General features: G+C 55.2%; 3 protein-coding genes across 7 annotated transcripts; 2 read left to right on the forward strand and 1 right to left on the reverse strand.

Moving 5' to 3' along the window:
* Nucleotides 1-323: 323 nt before the first annotated feature.
* Nucleotides 324-7,798, forward strand: IGBP1 (immunoglobulin binding protein 1). Its single transcript, XM_048959650.1, is given in 8 exon segments — nt 324-344; nt 2,393-3,443; nt 3,446-3,653; nt 3,726-4,010; nt 5,375-5,570; nt 6,548-6,633; nt 6,945-7,057; nt 7,252-7,798. Coding segments are annotated over 7 exon segments (1,080 nt in total). The 5' UTR covers nt 324-344; nt 2,393-3,400; the 3' UTR covers nt 7,401-7,798.
* Nucleotides 7,799-9,300: 1,502 nt separating this feature from the next.
* On the forward strand, nt 9,301-13,272 carry LOC125699771 (diacylglycerol O-acyltransferase 2-like). Of its 3 annotated transcripts, none has more exons than XM_048959646.1 (8): nt 9,301-9,447; nt 10,565-10,693; nt 10,757-10,864; nt 11,070-11,140; nt 11,355-11,559; nt 12,201-12,375; nt 12,461-12,663; nt 12,775-13,271. In XM_048959646.1, exons 1-8 carry the CDS (start codon nt 9,408-9,410, stop codon nt 12,927-12,929), a joined length of 1,086 nt encoding a protein of 361 aa, XP_048815603.1. In that variant the 5' UTR covers nt 9,301-9,407; the 3' UTR covers nt 12,930-13,271. The 3 variants fall into 3 exon arrangements, with proteins under 3 accessions (XP_048815603.1, XP_048815604.1, XP_048815605.1); XM_048959647.1 differs by having other exon boundaries at nt 9,324-9,447; nt 10,565-10,697; nt 12,775-13,272; XM_048959648.1 differs by having other exon boundaries at nt 9,324-9,447; nt 10,565-10,667; nt 12,775-13,272.
* Nucleotides 13,273-13,701: 429 nt separating this feature from the next.
* P2RY4 (pyrimidinergic receptor P2Y4) lies at nt 13,702-18,391 on the reverse strand. 3 transcript variants are annotated; one of them, XM_048959643.1, is made up of 3 exons: nt 18,184-18,345; nt 16,341-16,430; nt 13,703-15,325 (listed from the first exon to the last, which is right to left on the reverse strand). In XM_048959643.1, exons 1-3 carry the CDS (start codon nt 18,210-18,212, stop codon nt 14,128-14,130), a joined length of 1,317 nt encoding a protein of 438 aa, XP_048815600.1. In that variant the 5' UTR covers nt 18,213-18,345; the 3' UTR covers nt 13,703-14,127. The 3 variants fall into 3 exon arrangements, with proteins under 3 accessions (XP_048815602.1, XP_048815600.1, XP_048815601.1); XM_048959645.1 differs by lacking the exon at nt 16,341-16,430 and having other exon boundaries at nt 13,702-15,325; nt 18,179-18,391; XM_048959644.1 differs by lacking the exon at nt 16,341-16,430 and having other exon boundaries at nt 13,704-15,325; nt 18,184-18,344.
* Between the last annotated feature and the right edge of the window lie 411 nt (nt 18,392-18,802).

The raw sequence follows: 18,802 nt of genomic DNA on the forward strand, positions 1-18,802 counted from the left end.
TTCCTTCATTTCTGCATCTGTGGCTGCTGCATTTGGGCTTGTTCACATTTGCTTCAGCCAAAGACTTTGCCACCCTGCCATTATCACCCCATTACAGCATTGCGACTCTGAAGTCAAAATCTCTCTTGGTGCTTGCTTATTGCTCTCCAGAGCAAAACTAACGTGTCAGAGAGCTCAGGAGCACGATGCTACCTGCTTCTGTTCCAGCACTCTGTGGCCTTTTCCAGCTATCCTTGTGCCAGTACAGAAAAGGTGCCGTGGTCCTCCTTTGAATGATGAAATGATACCAACCTCCTTCTGTTTACCTATGGGGACACTGCCTCTGAAGGCAGTCAGAAAGTGAGGTAAGGCGGAATGAGGGCTGCAGAACAGCCTCCTCTACAAAGCAGAAGCAGGCACAAGCCCATGAGCAGCCCAGGGTCTCTGTGCCACGGGGCTTTTCTAGGCATGCCCTAGAAGTGCAGACAGACAGATTTTGAGGACCTTCTCAGTTTGCATATGTGTCAGCCTTGACCACTGCGCAGTGGAGCAAGGGATTTCCAGGCATACTTCAGTCTGGCTGGAGCATTACTGGTGTGTGCTGTGCTACAGGGGATAGCAGGAGCTCTGAAGCCTTCCAGGTGTCTGGATGCATTTGTAATATGCTGGTGCTCCTGGGGAGCACAAAGTGGGCCCTCTGGTTGTGCAGTCAGATGCTCTGCACACATGCCTTAAATGCAATACACCACAGCAGTTCTAGGTTTGCTACACGTATAGTGGAAAGCACGAGGGCATGTTTCATGGCTGAGAAACATAAGAGCTGTCCAGAACCTGTGGCCAGGCCTTAGATATTGACTTTATGCTGAGAACCTACTGAGACACACAAGAGAATAGGAGTGCAGGAGAAATCAATCCTGCTTGTCAAAGCTGGGACACTCCTCCTTTTCACACGTAGCAGGACTAATCACAGCCACCATCCCTACTGTCAGGGTCTTGCTGGGTAAATACACCTGCCAAAGAATCATTTATTTTTTCCCTTGTGTTAAGAATGCTGCCTCTGTAACTGGAAGAGGCAGCTCAAAAAAAAACCCGCATCCTGCCAGTCTGCAAGAGGACGCTGTGTGTGGGTACGTGCACCTCATTATATTGAGGCTGGAGAGCAGACAGACCACGGGCACTTTGGTCACCAGCCCTTATTGACTTCATTCTCTGCAGTGTAAGTGAAGCCTGTTGTTGACCATATGGGGCAGCAGACAAAACCAGGGGTAGTTAACTGCTAGCAAGGAGCTTTAGGGGCCTCCAACTAGCAAACAGGTTTGCCCACTCGACTCCTCCTTCTCCATCTTGGAGGAAGCAGGGCTTAATGTAGATTTCCTGCTCTCTCAGTCCAGCTTGCATGGTGAGCTGTGATAATGTGCTGCTTGAGGCCAGTCCTGTGCTGCCACTGATAGCCTGGGTCTAAGCTGACCCCTCCTTCCTGATTTTAAAGAGAGGGAAAGCAGGCTGAGGTCCTGTGCTCCATCATCAGCCTCTGCACAGCTATTTGGAGAGCAAGCAGACAGCTCCTCTTGAACCTGTCTGGCTTGTTCTGAAGGCTTACAAGAAGAATGCCCAAAGGAGAAGTTTAATCTTTAACAAACAGAGATATTCTACAGGCAATGTGATCTCTGAACTGCTGAGGCTATCCTGGTAACACAAAGGTGACGGCGTTCACTCCAGCATTCTCTATTGCTCTGATCCTCAAAACGTTGTTGAAACTTAGAACCTTGGAGAGGGTGATACGATAGGTTTACTGTGGGGTTTCCAGTAACGCACACAAAGATGAAAGATGCTGTATCAAGTGCATTGCTGCCTCTCTAATGAAAGTGAACTGGCTGTAATTATTGGGGATTTCGCATTATCTTCTGCCAGTGAGCAACGAATCGCTGTAGATTCCTGGCCCTGTTCTACTTCCAGTTAATACATTAATTAGTTTTCCCACCACTGGACATACTGCTTTTTACTTCTTGCCTTGTGTGCAGGATTACCACAGAACGATGTGTTAAGCTGTTGACAGAGCTCACACCACTGGTGTCTGTGTTTTCAGTCAAAACACGGTCATGCAGAGGGGGGATGAGAGAAAAGTACAGCCATCGAGATGTGCTCAGGACACAGCATGCAGGATCCTAAACCCACAACTCTTCAGCTTTTATGATTAACTTTTTATCAACGTATCTCATGCACGCACGAATAAAGCAAACAGAGCAAATCATAAACTGACTCATCTGTGGAAACTGAGTGCTTCCAGCCTGCCCTGAATTATTGTCACACCATATAAATTGTTCACATCTAGGTCAATGACTTGTATCGTGTTTCTGTGTTTGTAGAAGTGTAACTTTAACCCTTACCCATCTTATGCCTGTTTTAATTTCAGGGGTACATAAGGGAAGAAAAGAAACACGTGGAGAAGAAATGGCAGTAGGCACTGCACCTGAACAGCAAAACACAGCACTGTGCTGCCAGGTGTCCAGGATGCTGTGTCACATTCCAGACCTGGGCAGTGCAGCGATGGCTGCGTGCAGAACGAGCGCACAGTGCAGCCCAGCCTTGACATCAAGGTGCCATCAAGGCTCTTCCAGGAGCAGGACGGGCCACGTGAAGCACCCGTCCGTGCCTGGGGCAGGGCGTGCTGACTTTCTGACCACGCGTTTCTGCAGTAGCGGTGATTTGGGGGCCCCTGGAGGGACCCACGGCAGTGCCTGGTGTGTGGGTGTCACGGCGATGGCTTGGCTCCCTCTGGTGCAGCGGCACGAGCAAAACACAGCTGGCTGCACCCAGCTGAGAGAGCTGAGCCCTGCAGGGCTGCCGGCACGGGGTCCTCGGCACGGCAGCTCGTAATCCCGATCTCTGGTTGGTTTTACAGTGACTGTTCCCCATTCTGGAGCAAGCACTGCTCAGCTCCAGCTCGGCTCCTGCTGCACTGTGCTGTGTGGACGGACTCTGGCCTTCGGCTGTGCTTTTTATTTAATTAACAGAAATCAATGAAAATAACGGAAAGAGACTTGTGCCATTGAACAAAACCAGCAAACGACCATCTGCAGAGGAGGGGATGTGGGAGCACTATTCAAATAAGAGGCAGCCGGAGGGGCTCGGTGCGATCCGGGATGGATCTGTGCGAGCCCGGATCTGCGTCACTGCACGGCGCTCCGGGGCCAAGAAACGGCGAGCTGCTGCCACGTGTGGGTGAAACTGAGGCTGAGAGGTGCGCAGATCTGGATAGGTGCATCCCATCCGATTTGTTAACGCTCTGCTTTGCGTTCCCTGCGGCCTCGGTTCGGACCATCCTGTGACCTCACTTCTGCGCGCTCACGGCGGCCCGGCCCCGCCCTCACCAAGATGGCGGCGCCATTCCCACCAAGATGGCGGCTCCGCCCTCACCAAGATGGCGGAAGGGGCGTCGCAGCCGTTACCGGAAGCGGGCGGCAGGCGGTTCCTTCCCGGCCCAGCATGGCGGAGGCGCCGGGCGAAGGCCCGCGGCTGCCGGAGCTGCTGGAGACGGGCTGGCGGCTGCTGGAGGAGGTGGAGGCCAGCACCGAGCCGTCCTCCGGAGCCCCGTCCGTGCAGGCCAAGGTGCGGCGGGGGCTGGGCGCGCTGCAGCAGGCGGCCGCCATGGTGGAGGAGCTGCAGCTGTTCAGGTGAGGCGGCGGGGCCGCGGGGCCGGGGCCGCAGCGCCGGGCGGGCTGTGAGCCGATCCGTTGCCTTTGCAGCGAGAACGAGGAGCTGGAGGAGATCGCCTCGGCAGATCTGAAGTACCTGCTGGTGCCCGCGCTGCTGGGTGCGCTGACGCTGCGGCAGGTGGAGCCGAGCCGGCGGCGGGAGCACCTGGAGAGCGCCCGGAAGCACCTGTGCCGCTTCCTGGAGCTGTGCCGCTCCTACGGGCTGAGCGGAGCCCCGCCGCCCCCAGCCGCCCCTCGGGAGGACGGCGAGCCCGGCAGCGCCGCGCAGAGCAGCCTGCTGGCCATGGCCTCCAGCCGGCAGGCCAAGATCGAGAGGTGAGAGCCGCGGGATGGGCCTTGAGGGCTCAGCCTTGCCTGCCCGTGTGCCTGCCCGTGTGCCTGCCCGTGTGCCTGCCCGTGTGCCTGCCCGTGTGCCTGCCCGTGTGCCTGCCCGTGTGCCTGCCCGTGTGCCTGCCCGTGTGCCTGCCCGTGTGCCTGCCCGTGTGCCTGCCCGTGTGCAGCACTGCGGCTCCTGCTGAGCTCCACCCCAGCTGGCCCCACCTCAGCAGATGGGAGGCGGCTGCCCCAAGCCTTGCTGTGAGCAGGTTCGTGCTTGACCTGCTTGGAGGACGAGCCGTTGCAATTACAGCAACAGGGACAAAACTTCCCAGAGCTCTGTGTCATCATGCAGAGCTGTCCCGTCCCAGTTGCCATTGTCAGTAGTTGACTAAAGGGAGCTCATCCTGCTGCAAACAAACCAGAGAGGGGCGGTTTGCTTTGCCTCCCTGCAGCACAGGGCTGGGCAGGCAGGTGCTCAACTTCTTAAGATGTGTTTTTCAGGGTTTTTGTGGGGTGTTTTATAGAACAGCTCATAGCTCCATGTCCTTTCAGCTCCCATAGGCTGCTAATCTTCGATTCTTACTGTTCATTCTGTGGTGACGCTGTAACTGAAGGATTTACCCTGGAAGTGTGTTAGATAGGTAGTCCTCCTCCCTGCCCCCTGCTTCTCTTAACTAGGCCAAGAAAATCCAGAGAGCCAAAAGCACAGTAAAAAACTCATCTGCAGGCATATAACCATCTGAGACAGAAATTGGAGGTGTGCTCAGTTGTCCTTTTAACCTCTGGCAAAGTCTAGTAAAAATCCATTGCAGTGCCCAAGTTGGAGTTGAGAGTAGGACAGAATGGAGAAAGTGGGTGGAGAAGATCTGGATGCTGCAGGTATGTGTATGGTCATGCATTTTTAAAGCCTTTGTAAGCACAGTGGAACTCTTCTGTAGTTTTCATCTGTCAGAAACTCACACTGAGGTGGAGTTATGTCCTCATGCTTGGTGTTCTGCCTCTTGTGCTTTGTTAGAGGTCACCAGGAAATGACAGCTGGTATGATCTGCTGCTATGTTCCTGAAAGTCACTGCTTTAGCTCTGTGGGACTGTTGCTCCCTTGCTGTATGAGTGGGTCCTGCTCTCACTGGTACATTCCTCAGCAATATGAGGCTCTTTATGAATAGCTGGGATTTATTTACCCTAGTGAGCAGTGATCAGAAACCGGCACTTCTGTGCAAAGCAATTAACGTGGGACAGGAAATAGCTCTCTAACTACATTTTATTCAAGTTCAAGAAATAGTTTATTTTGGAGGACACAGTGGGCTGTGCTGGAGAAAGTTGATTGGAATTAATTAATTATTCTTTTCTCTTCGAGCCAGATATAAGCAGAAAAAGGAACTGGAGAACAAGTTGGCCTCTCTGAGAACCTTTGTGGAGAGCGGGCAGGCAGATGAGGAGCAAATACGGGAGCTGTATCTACTGCAGGCCCGGAAATGGGTCAACATCAGCTTTGAGGAAATTGAGAGCATCGACCAGGAAATGGTCATCTTGAAGAGCAGGGATACAATGAAGCAGGTATGAAGTCTCTCTTGATCTGCAGGTCCTGTGAACTCTGCATAGTTAGATCTCATGATAAAAGCTGTTGTGGGTAAATGAACCGTGGAGGAATTCATCAGAGTTTCCTAAATCTTGTTCTTTGGATTCTAGATCAGAGTCTTAGCTCGTGCACAGCATAAATGGATGGGGCTTGGTTTAATTCTGAATGGCCAGTGGTGCTGCCACATATCTTAGACAGTCATGGATTGTTAAATGCTGGAGCACTGAATATCAGAGCATAGCTGCTCTGCACACAGAGGCTTTTTTCCACTTGGCTGGTTGTGCCAGACCTTTAACTCTAAAGAAGTAAATACGTTTTTTAATTAAAACAAGACCTTTGTGGCTCTTATTTTTTTTCAAGACTGCACTTCTGAGCCTACAGAAAATCCTGATGTTAGAGTAAAACATTCCATTCCGAGTGAGGAAAGCTGCTTAGGGACCTGCAAATCATGTGTAGGACAGTTTCTCCAGGCTTCATGCTACTCACCTCAAATGTCTGTCTAGAATTAAAAAATCTGAGTGTACCATGGTCCAGCTTTGGCACAGCTGGTTTGTGCAATTCTTTATTGCAGAGCTCTGCTGTTCTGTAGTGCCCTGGGTGATATCTTCATGAATGATGAGCTTGATTGGCTTCATAATGTACTGCGTTTGATCCATGGAAAAAATAAGCTATATTTCATGCTTTGATCTGAGCTGATCTGGTTTAGCTCTGTTGACTTTCTGCTTTGATCAGAGTGAGTATAACAAAGGCACAAAGCGGAGTGATTTGTGGAAGCTCACAGATGGAGTTCATGATTTAAACTGGATTAAGAGCTGAATTGTCTGACTTGGGATGTTGCACTGACAGCAGAGGCATTTATTTTCTACAAGACCCTTAGTAACTTGCTTGGGGTGGGAGGTGAAGAAGGGAACTCTTATCTACATGATTGTCTTATGACTCTTGTTGGCAATTTCAGTCCTCAGCACCGCCACACGGTCCTTCTCGGCAAGTCAGGACTCCATTGAAACCTTTCATTCTTACCCGGGATGCAGTTCAGGCTAAGTATGTTGGTTTTTGACTATTTAAACACAGTGTGATGCAGTGTTGTGTTTCCATGGTGAGTCTAAGATCCTTTTCCAAATGCAGGAGAGCAGTTGTTGTCTTCAGGTAGCGTGTCACACCAAGATTGCATCTGTTGTATGGTGAGGGATGGGGGAACTTCTGATACGTTTCTTCCAGTCTCTAACTTCTTTTGTTGTCAGCATATTTCGGTGTCTCAGCTGTCAGTACAAGTTGGGGTGCAGAGCAGTTCCATGCACTGATGTTGGTTCAGTTGTGCAGAACGTTCCTTGACCATCTGTCTCGTCCTGTAGAGTGTTTGGTGCTGGATATCCTGGCCTGCCAACTATGACTGTAAACGACTGGTATGATCAGAAGAGAAGGGAAGAAGCAGCACGTGGTCAGACTGCACCTCAGAGGCCACCAAGTAAGGCAGAATGGATCCAAAATGGGAATAGAGAACTTGGTAGCTCTCGTGAGGGGAAGGGTGAATGGGAATGTATTCAGGATGTGAAACACCCGCTAGCTTTCTCCATTGGGTTTGAGAATAAATGGTTGCTGGGCTGCTGTGTGGCAATTCCTGCTTTCTGTCTGGACCTCACTCTTGTTCTTGGCCTTTAGCAGACACAAATGACGAAGAGTCACAGAAGGAGCAGCAGGAGAAAACAAAGGAGGAGGATGATGAGGAAGCTCTTCAAAAAGCTCGGGACTGGGATGACTGGAAAGATACACACCCAAGAGGCTATGGCAACCGGCAGAACATGGGCTGATGCTCCAGCAGCAGAGAGAGAGAGCAGGCCTGGAAATCCTGTAAGAGTTGCCTGTGTCTCGCAGGCGTAGGAATAAATGCACTGTACATATGCAGAGGTATCCTTGGCTTCTCTGCGAGTCACTGGAATCAGAGGAGTGAGCGTGACAATTTGCTTTGGTTTACATGAAACGTCAGGCTGACAGCGTGCTTGTCCTGTGCAGTGACAGCAAGGGCTCCTGGCAGCGGGCGCTGTGATGGGTCAGGCTGCCTCTGCCCTCCCAGTCAGAGGAAGTCCTTGAAAGAAAAGTACCTGAGTTTGGAAACCGCTCTTTGTATTGTTGGTGGATGTATTTATTTTTTCCTCTATATTTTAAACAAAATAAAATCTCTTGTGTTGCCTAGTTCTCCTTGTGAAAATCCGTTGCTTTTCATCCTGGTCTCTTCCAGGGCTTGTGTCAGCTGGACAGTTATTTTGGCCAGGGCTACTGTTGGCCCTTTCCACTGCCTCATTGCTCTGTTCCTCCCCAGGTAGAGGTTTTTTGTGGGTTTTTTTGGTATGTTAAGTAGATCAGATGTTCTGAGGGCAACATGTTGAAGTGCTGATACTACACATAGTACAACAGCCTTAATATGGATGTTTGTCCTTTTGCTTTGTGTAACGTGGAGTCTGCATATGTATGGACAGTGTATGTCCTCAGGACCCTCTAATGGGGCATTGCCAAGGCCAATGCTGGGACACAGCAGTGCCACATGCAGAGGAGTAATGCGTTGGTGGTCAGCATGCTCTGAAATATGCTTACAGAATAGCACTGAAGGATCTGGGTTCCTCTAAAGCAAGCTAGTGGGAGCCCTGGCCTTGCCAGCTGTGGGCCAGCAGCTGCCATTAGGTTGTTCTAAACCTGTTAAAAATGCAAAGTATGCTACAAATGTCAGGATTTAAAAAAAAAAGAAGTACCTTTCCTGCTTGTGTGATGGCACGTTTCCCAGAGCAGTTTCAATCTTTTATTTGGCCTCAGCTGAGGCTTCATCAGCAGCTGCTCCCTCACCTTTAGGAACAATGGGGTTTTAGAAGAATTCAGCTCTTTTTTTTCTTCTTATGAGCATGATTCATGCAAGCTGGGCTGCACGATTGCTCAGATGCAATGTCAGCACCTCTTGGCAGCGTGTGCTGAGGAGCTGCCAGTAGTCTGCAATGGATGCAGCTCCCTCTTTTTCCAGGTATTTTTTTTTCTATGACTTACCAGATCAAACTGTGGATTTCTGTGCCTTCCAAAACGTTTTTTTTTTTTTGCTTTAACAACGTGTGCAATCTTGAATATGAATTAACTCCTTTCCTGTGTTGCTGTCAGCCTGCTGCTCCTGCTGAGTCCTGGAAAGACGTGGCTCCGCTGGATGACGTCCTGCAGGTTTTCTGTCCCTTCCCCTGCCGGCCTGCAGCCCGCTGTCTGGGCTGCTTCCATGCTGCTTTTGTTTCCTCCTTTCTTCATGCATTTGGAAGGGAACCTTTCCCATTTCTATTTTGTGAAGTTGCACCCAGTCTTTTTGGTCTCCTACACCTGTCCTTTAGCAAGCAGGACTACATGCCAGCATGAAGGCTTCTTCCAGTAGAGGAAATCTGGATGCCAGGCACCACCCTGCCCATCCTCTTGGTTTGCTGAGGAGGGAACCACGTGGCTGTGGCTGACAACCAGCTCACCAAGCTGCATCCCACCCCACTGGGCATCAGGGTGAGATTTTCAGGTGCCTCTTGCATCGCACCAGCAGGACAGGATGGCGGGTTGTGAAACACCCACAGTGCTGTTCCTGGGGGGCAACGGCTGCCAGCGGTGACAAGGAGGAGTTGTCACTGTGTGACTGCTCCCAAGGAGCTCCAGCACCCACCCTGGCCCTGCTCCTCTCCACACGTCCCCCTCGCATCGGCCGGGGCGGTCACCGAGGCCGGCTGAGCGATCAATCGCCGCCCAGGATTTCCAAACCTGCCTTTTAACCCGCTGAGCCGGGCTCCAAAGCAGAGCTTCCTGCCACCATGAAAACAATCATTGCAGCCTGTTCCCAAAATCTGAGTGGTAAGGAATATCCAAATGTTTGAATGGTTCCTAACGCTCCGGCGCTGTATGGGCTTGGGCAATTAGCGTTTGCTGTCACTTATTGTCTGTTTGCTTTAAGACTGCTCAGGGGAAAGGGAGGTGTTGGGAACAATTTGGGGTTAGCGGCACCAGAGGAAAACATAAAGTTGCTCAACAGGAATGGGATTTCTTAAGTTAATGCTGACCAGGCGTTAGGAAACGCTCCTCCTGTGAGATGCTGCAAAGTGATGCCAGTTCTGCTCTCATCTCCGCGCTGCCCGGAGCTGTGGACGCTGAGCTCCTCAGGGGAGGCTCCCACCACGACTGGGGAGCGGTGTGGGCACAGCACCGGGCATCGCCCATTGCTCCGCTGATGGTTTTCATTGTGCAGTCTGGAAACCAGCGGAGTGCTCGAGGGGCTGTAAAAAGAGCTAAAAAAAGCAACGTTGGGGTAGGCACAGATGGGCTGTGTGTCTTCGCTGGAAAAGTCAGCAGGCGTTGGGAAAGCTGAGAGCCACGGGGCTGGAGGATTTCTGGGAATGTGGCATAGCAGGGGGGTGTTTGGAACGGGGACAGCGCTGAGAGGGAGAGGGGGCAGAATCCTTCTGCCAGGGTGGTTCCAGCACTCTGTTTATCCCTGTTGCTCCGTTCTTCCCCATTGCGCTGTTCCTGATTTGATGTGGGAAGAGGTGAGCTCCCCCCGGGACTGCTGCTGGTCCTCAATGGGCACAGCTCTATCCCCTCTTCCCCTGCACATCTCTCTCACTGCAGGTTTCAAGTTGTTTTCACAGCCCTGCTGCATCTCAGACCTTTGGACGATGGCTCAGGCCCGTTTTGGGGGAGGAGGGATGGGGCTACTTGTGGAGTTTGGATCCTGGCACTGTCTGGGGTGGTTAATGGTTCACCAGATCCAGCAGCGGGGAGCAGGGCCAGGCTGTCTCTTCAGGGACAACGGGGGCATCCACCCCTACCGCTGTCCTTGGCACTGGAGGGCAGACATCAAGCATCCCCAGCCCATCCACCCCACATCCCAGCACCAGCCAAACAGGGCCACTCCTAGCATGGCGGTGACTCTGTGGATGGGAATGCTGAGCCCACCGTGTCTGTGTCCCCACAGGCAGCCGTGCCAGCCTCCATGCCGCCCTGCGCACACTGCTGGCTGTGCCATGGCCCTCACAGAGGGATGTCCGTGCCTGGCTGCAGCTCCTCGCCGTGCTCCAGTGGGTGCTCAGCTTCCTGCTGCTGGGTGAGTGGGGCCATGGGGGCTGTAGGGCCAGGCGTGCGCTCACTCACCCACCCCATCCCACAGGCCCTGTCACCCTGGTGCTGCTCCTCTACCTGGTGTTCACCCGCTTCTGGCCCATCTCTGCTCTCTACCTGGCCTGGGTCATCTTTGACTGGGACACACCAGAGAAAGGTTCGATGGGATGGGATGGGATGGGATGGGATGGGATGGGATGGGATGGGATGGGATGGGGCACCCTATGGACACTCCATTTCTCTGGGTCTGCCCAAGGCAATGCCACATCTTCCTCCTTCTACCTACAAATGGCAGCAAGAGGGATGCAGCCCTCTGTGTGCTGGGTTGGGCTCTCCTGACTCCGTTCCTGTCCCACTTGCAGGCGGGAGGAGGCTGCCATGCTTGAGGAGGTGGTCTGTGTGGAGGCATTTTCGGGATTATTTTCCTGTGAAGGTGAGGAGCGGGGTATGGTGTGGGGGTGATAACACAAACAGCTGTGGCACCATCCCAAAGGATCCGCCGTGCTCTCTAAGCAGTTCCCATGACTATGAACCAGACGGGAGCAGTGCTGTTATTCCAGGTGTCCCCAAGTCCTTGCCTGCAGCACACAGTGCTGCCACAGAGCCCTGTCAGTCCCCTCTGTGCCCACAGCCCTCTGTCCCTGCAGTTGGTGAAGACACACGACCTGTCCCCCGGCCACAACTACATCATTGGTTCCCACCCCCACGGCATCCTCTGCGTCGGCGCCTTCTGCAACTTCATCACCGGCTCCACCGGCTTCTCTGAGCTGTTCCCAGGCATCCGGCCCTTCCTCACCACACTGGCTGGCAACTTCCGCCTGCCCCTCTTCAGGGAGTACCTCATGAGTGGGGGTGAGTGGTGCGGGGTCGGGGTGGGGGTCCGGTGCCTGCATCCCTGCTTCCAGCCATGACCTCTGGTCCCCAGCTGTGCCCAGTGGCTGCGCTCCCAAGGAGCGGGCAGGGCATGGGCTGAGACTACCTGCACCTGTGCACGCTTTGCCTGCAACCTTTGTGCACCTTGTTTGCATCCTGCACGTATCTTTTTTGCAGTGTTTACAGCCTCTGACATCTTGGTTGCATTCTGATTGCACCTGCGTGCATCCTATTCTTACCTCCTGTTGTGTTGTTTGCACCATCTGCAAACCTCGCTTACATCCTGCTCACATCCTGTGTGCTCCTGATCTGTGATGTCTGCACCTTATGCACACCCTGTGCACACCTGTGAGCACCTTGTTTGCATGCTCTGCACACTCTGCTTGCACCTGTGCCCAGATTTTTGCACTCTTTTGAACCCCTACACGTCTTGCTTGCACCCGTGCACACCCTGCCTGCACCCCATGTGCACCTTTTTTGCACTATTTCACTCTGCGCTCTGTGCTCACATCCCACCTGCAGCCCTGCTGTCCCCATTCTGTCCCTTCCAGACACGATCCCTAGCGGGGTCCTTTGCACAGTTTCCCCCCACCCTACAGACTGCATTTCTCTTGCCATAGGCCTGTGCCCAGTGACACGCCGTGCCATCGGCCACCTGCTCTCCAACAACGGCACCGGCAATGCTGTGGCCATCGTCATTGGAGGAGCAGCTGAGTCCCTCTCCTGCAGCCCCGGTGTCACCACGCTCATCCTGAAGAACCGTAAAGGCTTCGTCCGCATGGCCCTGCAGCACGGGTGAGTGTGGGAGCACTGGGAGGGCACCGGGTGAGAGGCACGGGGTCCCAGCACACCCCCTCAATGCCACCGTGTGCCCCCGCAGCGCCTTCCTCGTGCCCTCCTTCTCCTTCGGAGAGAACGAGCTGTTCCGCCAGGTGGTGTTTGAGGAGGGCAGCTGGATGCGGGCCGTGCAGCAGCGCTTCCAGAAGATGATGGGTTTTGCTCCCTGCGTTTTCTATGGCCGTGGCCTCACCTCCGTGCACTCGCGGGGCTTCCTGCCCTACGCCCGGCCCATCACCACTGTGGGTGAGCGGCTACAAGGGGAGGAGGAGGGTGTCTATTTGATGCCGGGAGGTGGAACTTGGTTCACGTCCCACCAAGCTCAGTGCTGCCCTGTGATGGCTTCCCTTCCCGCAGTGGGGGAGCCGGTGACGGTGCCCAAGATCGAGGAGCCGAGCAGCGAGGTGGTGGATCTGTACCACGGCATGTACGTGCGCTCCCTGCTCAAGCTCTTCAATGACAACAAGACCAAGTACGGGCTGTCAGAAGCGGATGAGCTGCGCATCGTGTGAGTGCTGTGGGCATGGGGACGTGTGGCTGACGAGGCCCTGCTGCTCCCCCTCCTCCTCTTCCTCTCCTGGCACCCAAAGGCTGGTGGAGGCCCCAGAGGTGCTGCCTCCAGGATTGCAGTGATGGGCACGGCCCCATACAGTCACCATGAGCAGAGGGAGAGCGTAGGGTGTCGTGAGGAAGAGGAGGGAGGTCGTAGATTTGCATCCCCAAGGCTGGGCAGGGGAGGTGTTCCCCCCTTGGAGCAGGGGGAGGGACACTCAGACACAGGAACCGGTGACAGTGGCCTCGACGTGGTTGTTGGGTGATATCTGTCATACAAATTTCCATCCCCTCACCGTGTCCTGAGTGTGCTTTGGGGTGCTCGATCGATCGGGGCACAGCATGGGGGTGGGTGGATGGGGTTTGGTGGCACTGCAAGTAATGGCGACACAGTGCCAGTGCTCTGGATCTCCTTCCCCAGGCATGGGCTGGGTGTGCACTGAGGGGCAGGGACGGCCCCATGTAGGGGCTGACGCGAGATGCAGCTGATAAGCATCTCCAGGCTGCTTGTCTTTACACAGATCCACAGTTAAACGTAACTGGGTAAATATTTACAGAGGAAACACCCATAAAGGCAGATTCTCCTACAGGCCTTCACCACCCATCTCTTGTCATCCCGGTGCCACCCTCCCCATCCCATGGCCCCAAACTTGCCCCAGATTATGTCGTAGTATGAAGGGGCTTCGCTACTGTACCCTCACCACGAATATGTCCTCCCTCTTCCTCCTGATACAGGGAGGACCAGTTTGGCATGTGGAAAAGGGAAAAGTGCTTTATTGGGGTCCATTAGCAGCACAGCCCTTCACCGCCTCCCCCAGGATGCTTTGGGGGACATCTCTGAAATGTGGCTCCATGCCCATCCCCCAAGTGTCCCCACCCTGAGGACAGTGCAGGGCATTGCAGCAGGAGACTGAGCCCTCAGTGCTGGCGGCACTGGACTGAGTGACAAAGTCTCAGTGGAGACCCTGGCCAGGACCACGACCATTCCTGCTGTCCCCACGTATCACCACCTGACACAGAGCTGCTCCTCCACTGTCCCTAATGTCAGTCCGTTCACTGTGCTCTATGGTCAAGCACTCTGTGCATGCCTGGGGAGGGACAAATGTTTTCTTAGTGACCTGGGATGCACCCCATGGCCACCCTCCCTCAGACCCATGGTCAGTGCTTCAGACAGGTTTGTGGGACCAGGGCTTCTGTGCTGTGTCTCACTTCACTTCTCATTGCCCACCTCTGCTCCACGCTGTCCCCTCCTCGACTCTCACTTTTGCAGCAACTGCCAACCACACTGCTGTCCACGGAGGGGGACACGAGGGCCAGCAGGGAAGTGGGCACAGGCTGGGGCCGCTGGGCTGCCCCCCGGCGCAGCCGTCCCCGGTACTTGTCCCCAGCCATGAAGTACAGAATGGGGTCCAGGCAGCTGTTGATGCTGGCCAGGGGTCGCGTGATCTTGTAGGTGAAGTTGATGATGTTGAGGGTCTGGCAGTCAGCTTGGAAGTAGCGAGAGGTGTAGTAGAGGGTCCGGGTGATGTGGAAGGGCACGAAGCAAATGGCGAAGACGGTGAGCACGATGATGATCATCTTGATGGAGCGCTTCTTGTAGGAGGGCATGCGGGGGCTGGGGCTGGGGAAGCTGCGCTTGCAGAGCCTCTTGGCCATCAGGCAGTAGCACACAACAATCACCAGGAAGGGAATACCGAAGAGGAGGGCCATGACGGAGGAGCTGTAGTGCACGTAATTGTCGAACTCCTCGGGTTTGGTGGTGTCATGGCAAAGGGTGGTGTTGTCCTTGGAGCTGGTGGTGACGAAGATGAGGTTGGGGATGAGGCAGATGGTGACAACCAGCCAGACACCCACGCAGATGAGCCGCGCGTGTTTGGTCTTCACCCACTTGAGGGAGCGGATGGGGTGGCAGATGCCCAAGTAGCGGTGGACGCTGATGCACGTCAGGAAGAGGATGCTGCTGTAGAGGTTGGCGTAGAAGAGGAAGCGCACGATCTTGCAGAGCACCGTCCCGAAGGGCCAGTTGTTGCGGTCAGCGTAATAGTAGACCAGGGTTGGGAGGGAGAAGACATAGAGTGTGTCAGAGATAGCCAGGTTGAACATGTACGTGGTGGTGGCATTCCAAGGCCTCATCCTGGAGACAAAAATCCACACGGCCCAAGAATTGAGGGGCAGACCCACCACGAAGACGATGCCGTAGGAGATGGGCAGCAGGATGAACTTGAACTCCTCGTTGAAGACGCACTTTGCCTCCGCAGCAGCGGTTGTATTCCCTTCCAGCCAGGGGGTCGGCGTCGGCGTCCACGAGGCAAGTGAGAACATCCTCACCGGAGCGTCCATGTTCTCCCAGCCAGAGCTGCGGGAGCAGTTAATAAGAACACATTAGCTGTTGATCCCGACCATTGTCAGGCACAAAGCGGGGCAGGCGGCCAAAGATGCCAGATTTTCCCCCCCTCCAGGAGCTCCGACCACTTTGATGCTTCTCTGTTTTTTCTCAGCTCTTGGGTTTGGGCTTGACACGTCCTCCCCTCCGGAGCCCTCCCAGTGACACCCGCGGATCGTAGCTCGGAGCAGCGCGCCGTGACACCGCGTGGAGCCGGGCAGGGTGCCCAGGGCAGCCAGCAGACCCGCGGCGCAGCAAACAATGAAACCTTGATCAGCAACAGCAGCTCCTGCACGGTGCCAGCGCAGCCTCTTGGAAGCCGGCTCAGCCTAATTGGCACCGCCGTGACAATGCCGCCAGTCCCAGAGGGGTCCTCCCCAGAAGAAAGGCGGGAGGAGAAGAAAGGATTGTCTGGAGGGGTACGATGGCCCTGAGAAATCCTCGGGGGGCTGTTAGGGGAGCCTTTGGGAGAGCATTCCTGGGAGCGAGGGGCCTCCAGCTGCCGGCTCTCCTCCCCAGGAGAGCAATGAGTTCAGCTGCACGGAGAGGAGCTGCTCCCGTGCCAAACCCCAGCCCGACACAGCGCGAGTTCGAAGCCATCGGGACATTTCCCCCTTTGCACATTGTTCGGATCAAAGGCCGGGATTCTCATCGTCCCAGCAAATTGGTCCCCGGGGGTGAAAAGCGAGGGCAAGCTGTAAAACGGTTGCACTCGCCTTTGGAGATGTCTAAAGTTCAGCACCCGCTGCTCCAGCAGACACGGGGCAGCCGCCCTGGGCAGGGGTTGGCTGCGCTAAAAGCCTCCCCTGTGCTAAAAGTCAGCGCGGGCTGCTGGTGGTGGGAAGGGCTCACAGAAGGCAGTGCTGATCTACAGGTGGGCACCGGGATGGAGCAGAGTTTGGCTCAGGGAGTGAAGCAGGATGCTGGTTTGGGAGGGGTGAGAAGAAAGCTGTGCCACCCCATGCTCCTGTCCCCCCATCCCCTTTACCGCTTTCCTTCGCAGTGAGCACAGCTGGCAGGGCTCTCCCCAGGGCACATCCGTGGCTCCGTTAAGCCATCGTCCCGCAGAGGCACCCCACTGTTTGCAGAGATGATCATAAAGTAGCGAATGACACCAGGACCAGGCACCAGCTCCGCTCGCAGCCCAGCAATTTGTTTGAGTTCTGGGCTGAGCTCAGCTTTGGGCCCAAACCCAGCACCCCTTCCTGCTGTGAACGGCTTAATGACCGGATGAGTTCAGAGAGCAAGAGGCAGGCCCTGATCAAACATTAACAGCGGGACCTCGCTCTGCTCTCCTTGTAGGGACTGGGAATACCAATGGGGGCAGCAGGAACAGGAGGTCCGTTCTCCTCTCCCACCCTCTGAGGATGGCAGAGCAGCACAGCACAAAGCCCTGTAAGAGCGGCGGTGCTTCAGGTTGCAGCCACCGCTGCCAATCTCTGCAAAGCTGCCGACAAACGAGGATGATCTGAATAATCCAATTAAAAAAAAAAAAAAAGACATCTGATGTAAGAAATGCACAAAGAAAATGCAGTGCCGGATGGCTCAGGGCAGAGGGCAGGTGATAAAACAGGTGAAACCTGAGGCCGGCTGCAAGCAGCAGCGTGATTTGGCTGCTCCTGAGCAAGCTGCCTTCAGGAAAACCACTGACAAACAGAAATGCAAAAGAAGATGACATCTGACAATCTTGATCTGAGCACTCGGGGTTTCCTACTTCCTCATCTTACTCACGATCAAAGGCAGTGGTTTAAAGGGCTCTGATTTACGCCCATCCACCCCGAGGACACGTCACTGCTGTTTGTGTTCCTCGAGCATGGCCCCAGTGAGGCTCTTGCAGCCACTGCTTTCTCTGTGCACTTTTCTGGATGGACCACCTGCAGCGGTGAGGCTCTGAGCCCAGCTGGGAGCTGGCAGGGGATGACGCAGGGCCGGGGAAGTGATGCTCAGTTCTGCCCTGTCCCTTTTGTGGATGCACAGGGCTGTGGTGTGGGGACTAATATTTCCCCTTGCTGTGAGTGCAGCTGGTGGCACACAGGGATGATGGCCAGAGAGAGAAGGGGGCTGGGGACAACCTCAGGGCACGAATCTGGACCATGTGCTGCCCTTTGAAGATGGGGCACGGAATAGACTGCAGAGGGGAACTTGGCTGGGTGAGCCAAAGGGGCTCGGGGAAAACACAGGGCTTTTCTTCTCTCTTAAACCCTTGGAAATTGCAAAACAAGGGGAAATTGTGCAAAACATCCTGCAGAAGACCCTTGTCCCTAATCGCCACGTGGTGAGCCCAGCCAAAGCCCTGGCACCAGGGGAGCGTGACCTGATTTCTCTGAGCTCCCTTTTGCTTGCCCGAGCTCCATCCTTCCTGGGGCTGGCAGTGGTGCTGGGGCTGTGCAGTACCCCACTGCAGCCTGCCCAGGTGCCCCCAGGTGTCAGCAGGATGGAGGTGACAGCCTTTTCATCCTCAACTGTTCTGTTCAGCCCTTCCACCGCGCCAGGTTTGCAGCACCGAGCAGAGCTGCAGCAGCCACAGGGCCTTGTCTTCAAAGGAGATGGCATTTGGGGGCTGCAGAGGAAGACGAAGGAGGGGAGATGGCTGCCCCATGACATACAAAGGTTTTTGGTGGTAGAGGTTCGCAGTGGTGTGATTGGAAGGAGAAATTCAGGGATGGACTGACCCCACCCTCCCCCCATCCCAATCCTACACCCCCTGGATGTCACTGCCAATCTTCTCAGGGCCAAAGCTGCGTCTCCAGAACCCCCATGCCTGGCTAAACAGTCGTCACATCACAGTGGGACCATCCCAGCTGCTGCCCTCCCCAAGACCCCCACCTCACCTCCGCTCCAGGGATGGGGTGACTCTCATCTGCGGGGCTCCCCCAGGGAACACCCGTCCCCCATAGGGCCCAGGGCCATGCCGCCGTGCCCGGCCGGCCCGCGTCGTGCCTGCTCGTGCTCTTCCACGCTGGGAGCAAAGTGCCTGGGAGAGGCAGGGCTGGAGGTGGGTGGAGGCGGGGGCTGGAACCCGCTGCTCGCTGTGCGCCGTGCCGGCGTCCCTGCCTGCCCCGCGGGCCGCTGCGGGGCTCAGCGCTGCTGCGCTGCCGTCCTGCCCTGCCCTGCGCCCGTGCAGCCTTCGGACTGGATGCTGCCCCCGAGATGCGAGATGTGAGATGTGTGTGTTTCCCTCTCGGTTACTGGGGACCTCAGCCCCACGGCTGCGGTCTGCCACTCACGGGCACCGCGTCCCATTTGTCCGTGGGCGCCATATGCTCTCACCCACGGCATCGCGGCGCCTTGCAGATGGGAACCGGCCGCGATCCCGTGGGTGAGAGCATTCTTCTCCCTTGGGGACCAAGCGCCCTCAACCCTGGGGACTCCGGCCTTTCTTCTCCGGAGGCAGGATGGCACCGCAGCCCTGCGAGGCTCTCCTGGGGAGAAAGGCGGCCACTGCCACCT

Source organism: Lagopus muta, chromosome 13 (genome assembly GCF_023343835.1).
Source record: "Lagopus muta isolate bLagMut1 chromosome 13, bLagMut1 primary, whole genome shotgun sequence".
In the NCBI taxonomy this organism is placed as follows: domain Eukaryota; kingdom Metazoa; phylum Chordata; class Aves; order Galliformes; family Phasianidae; genus Lagopus; species Lagopus muta.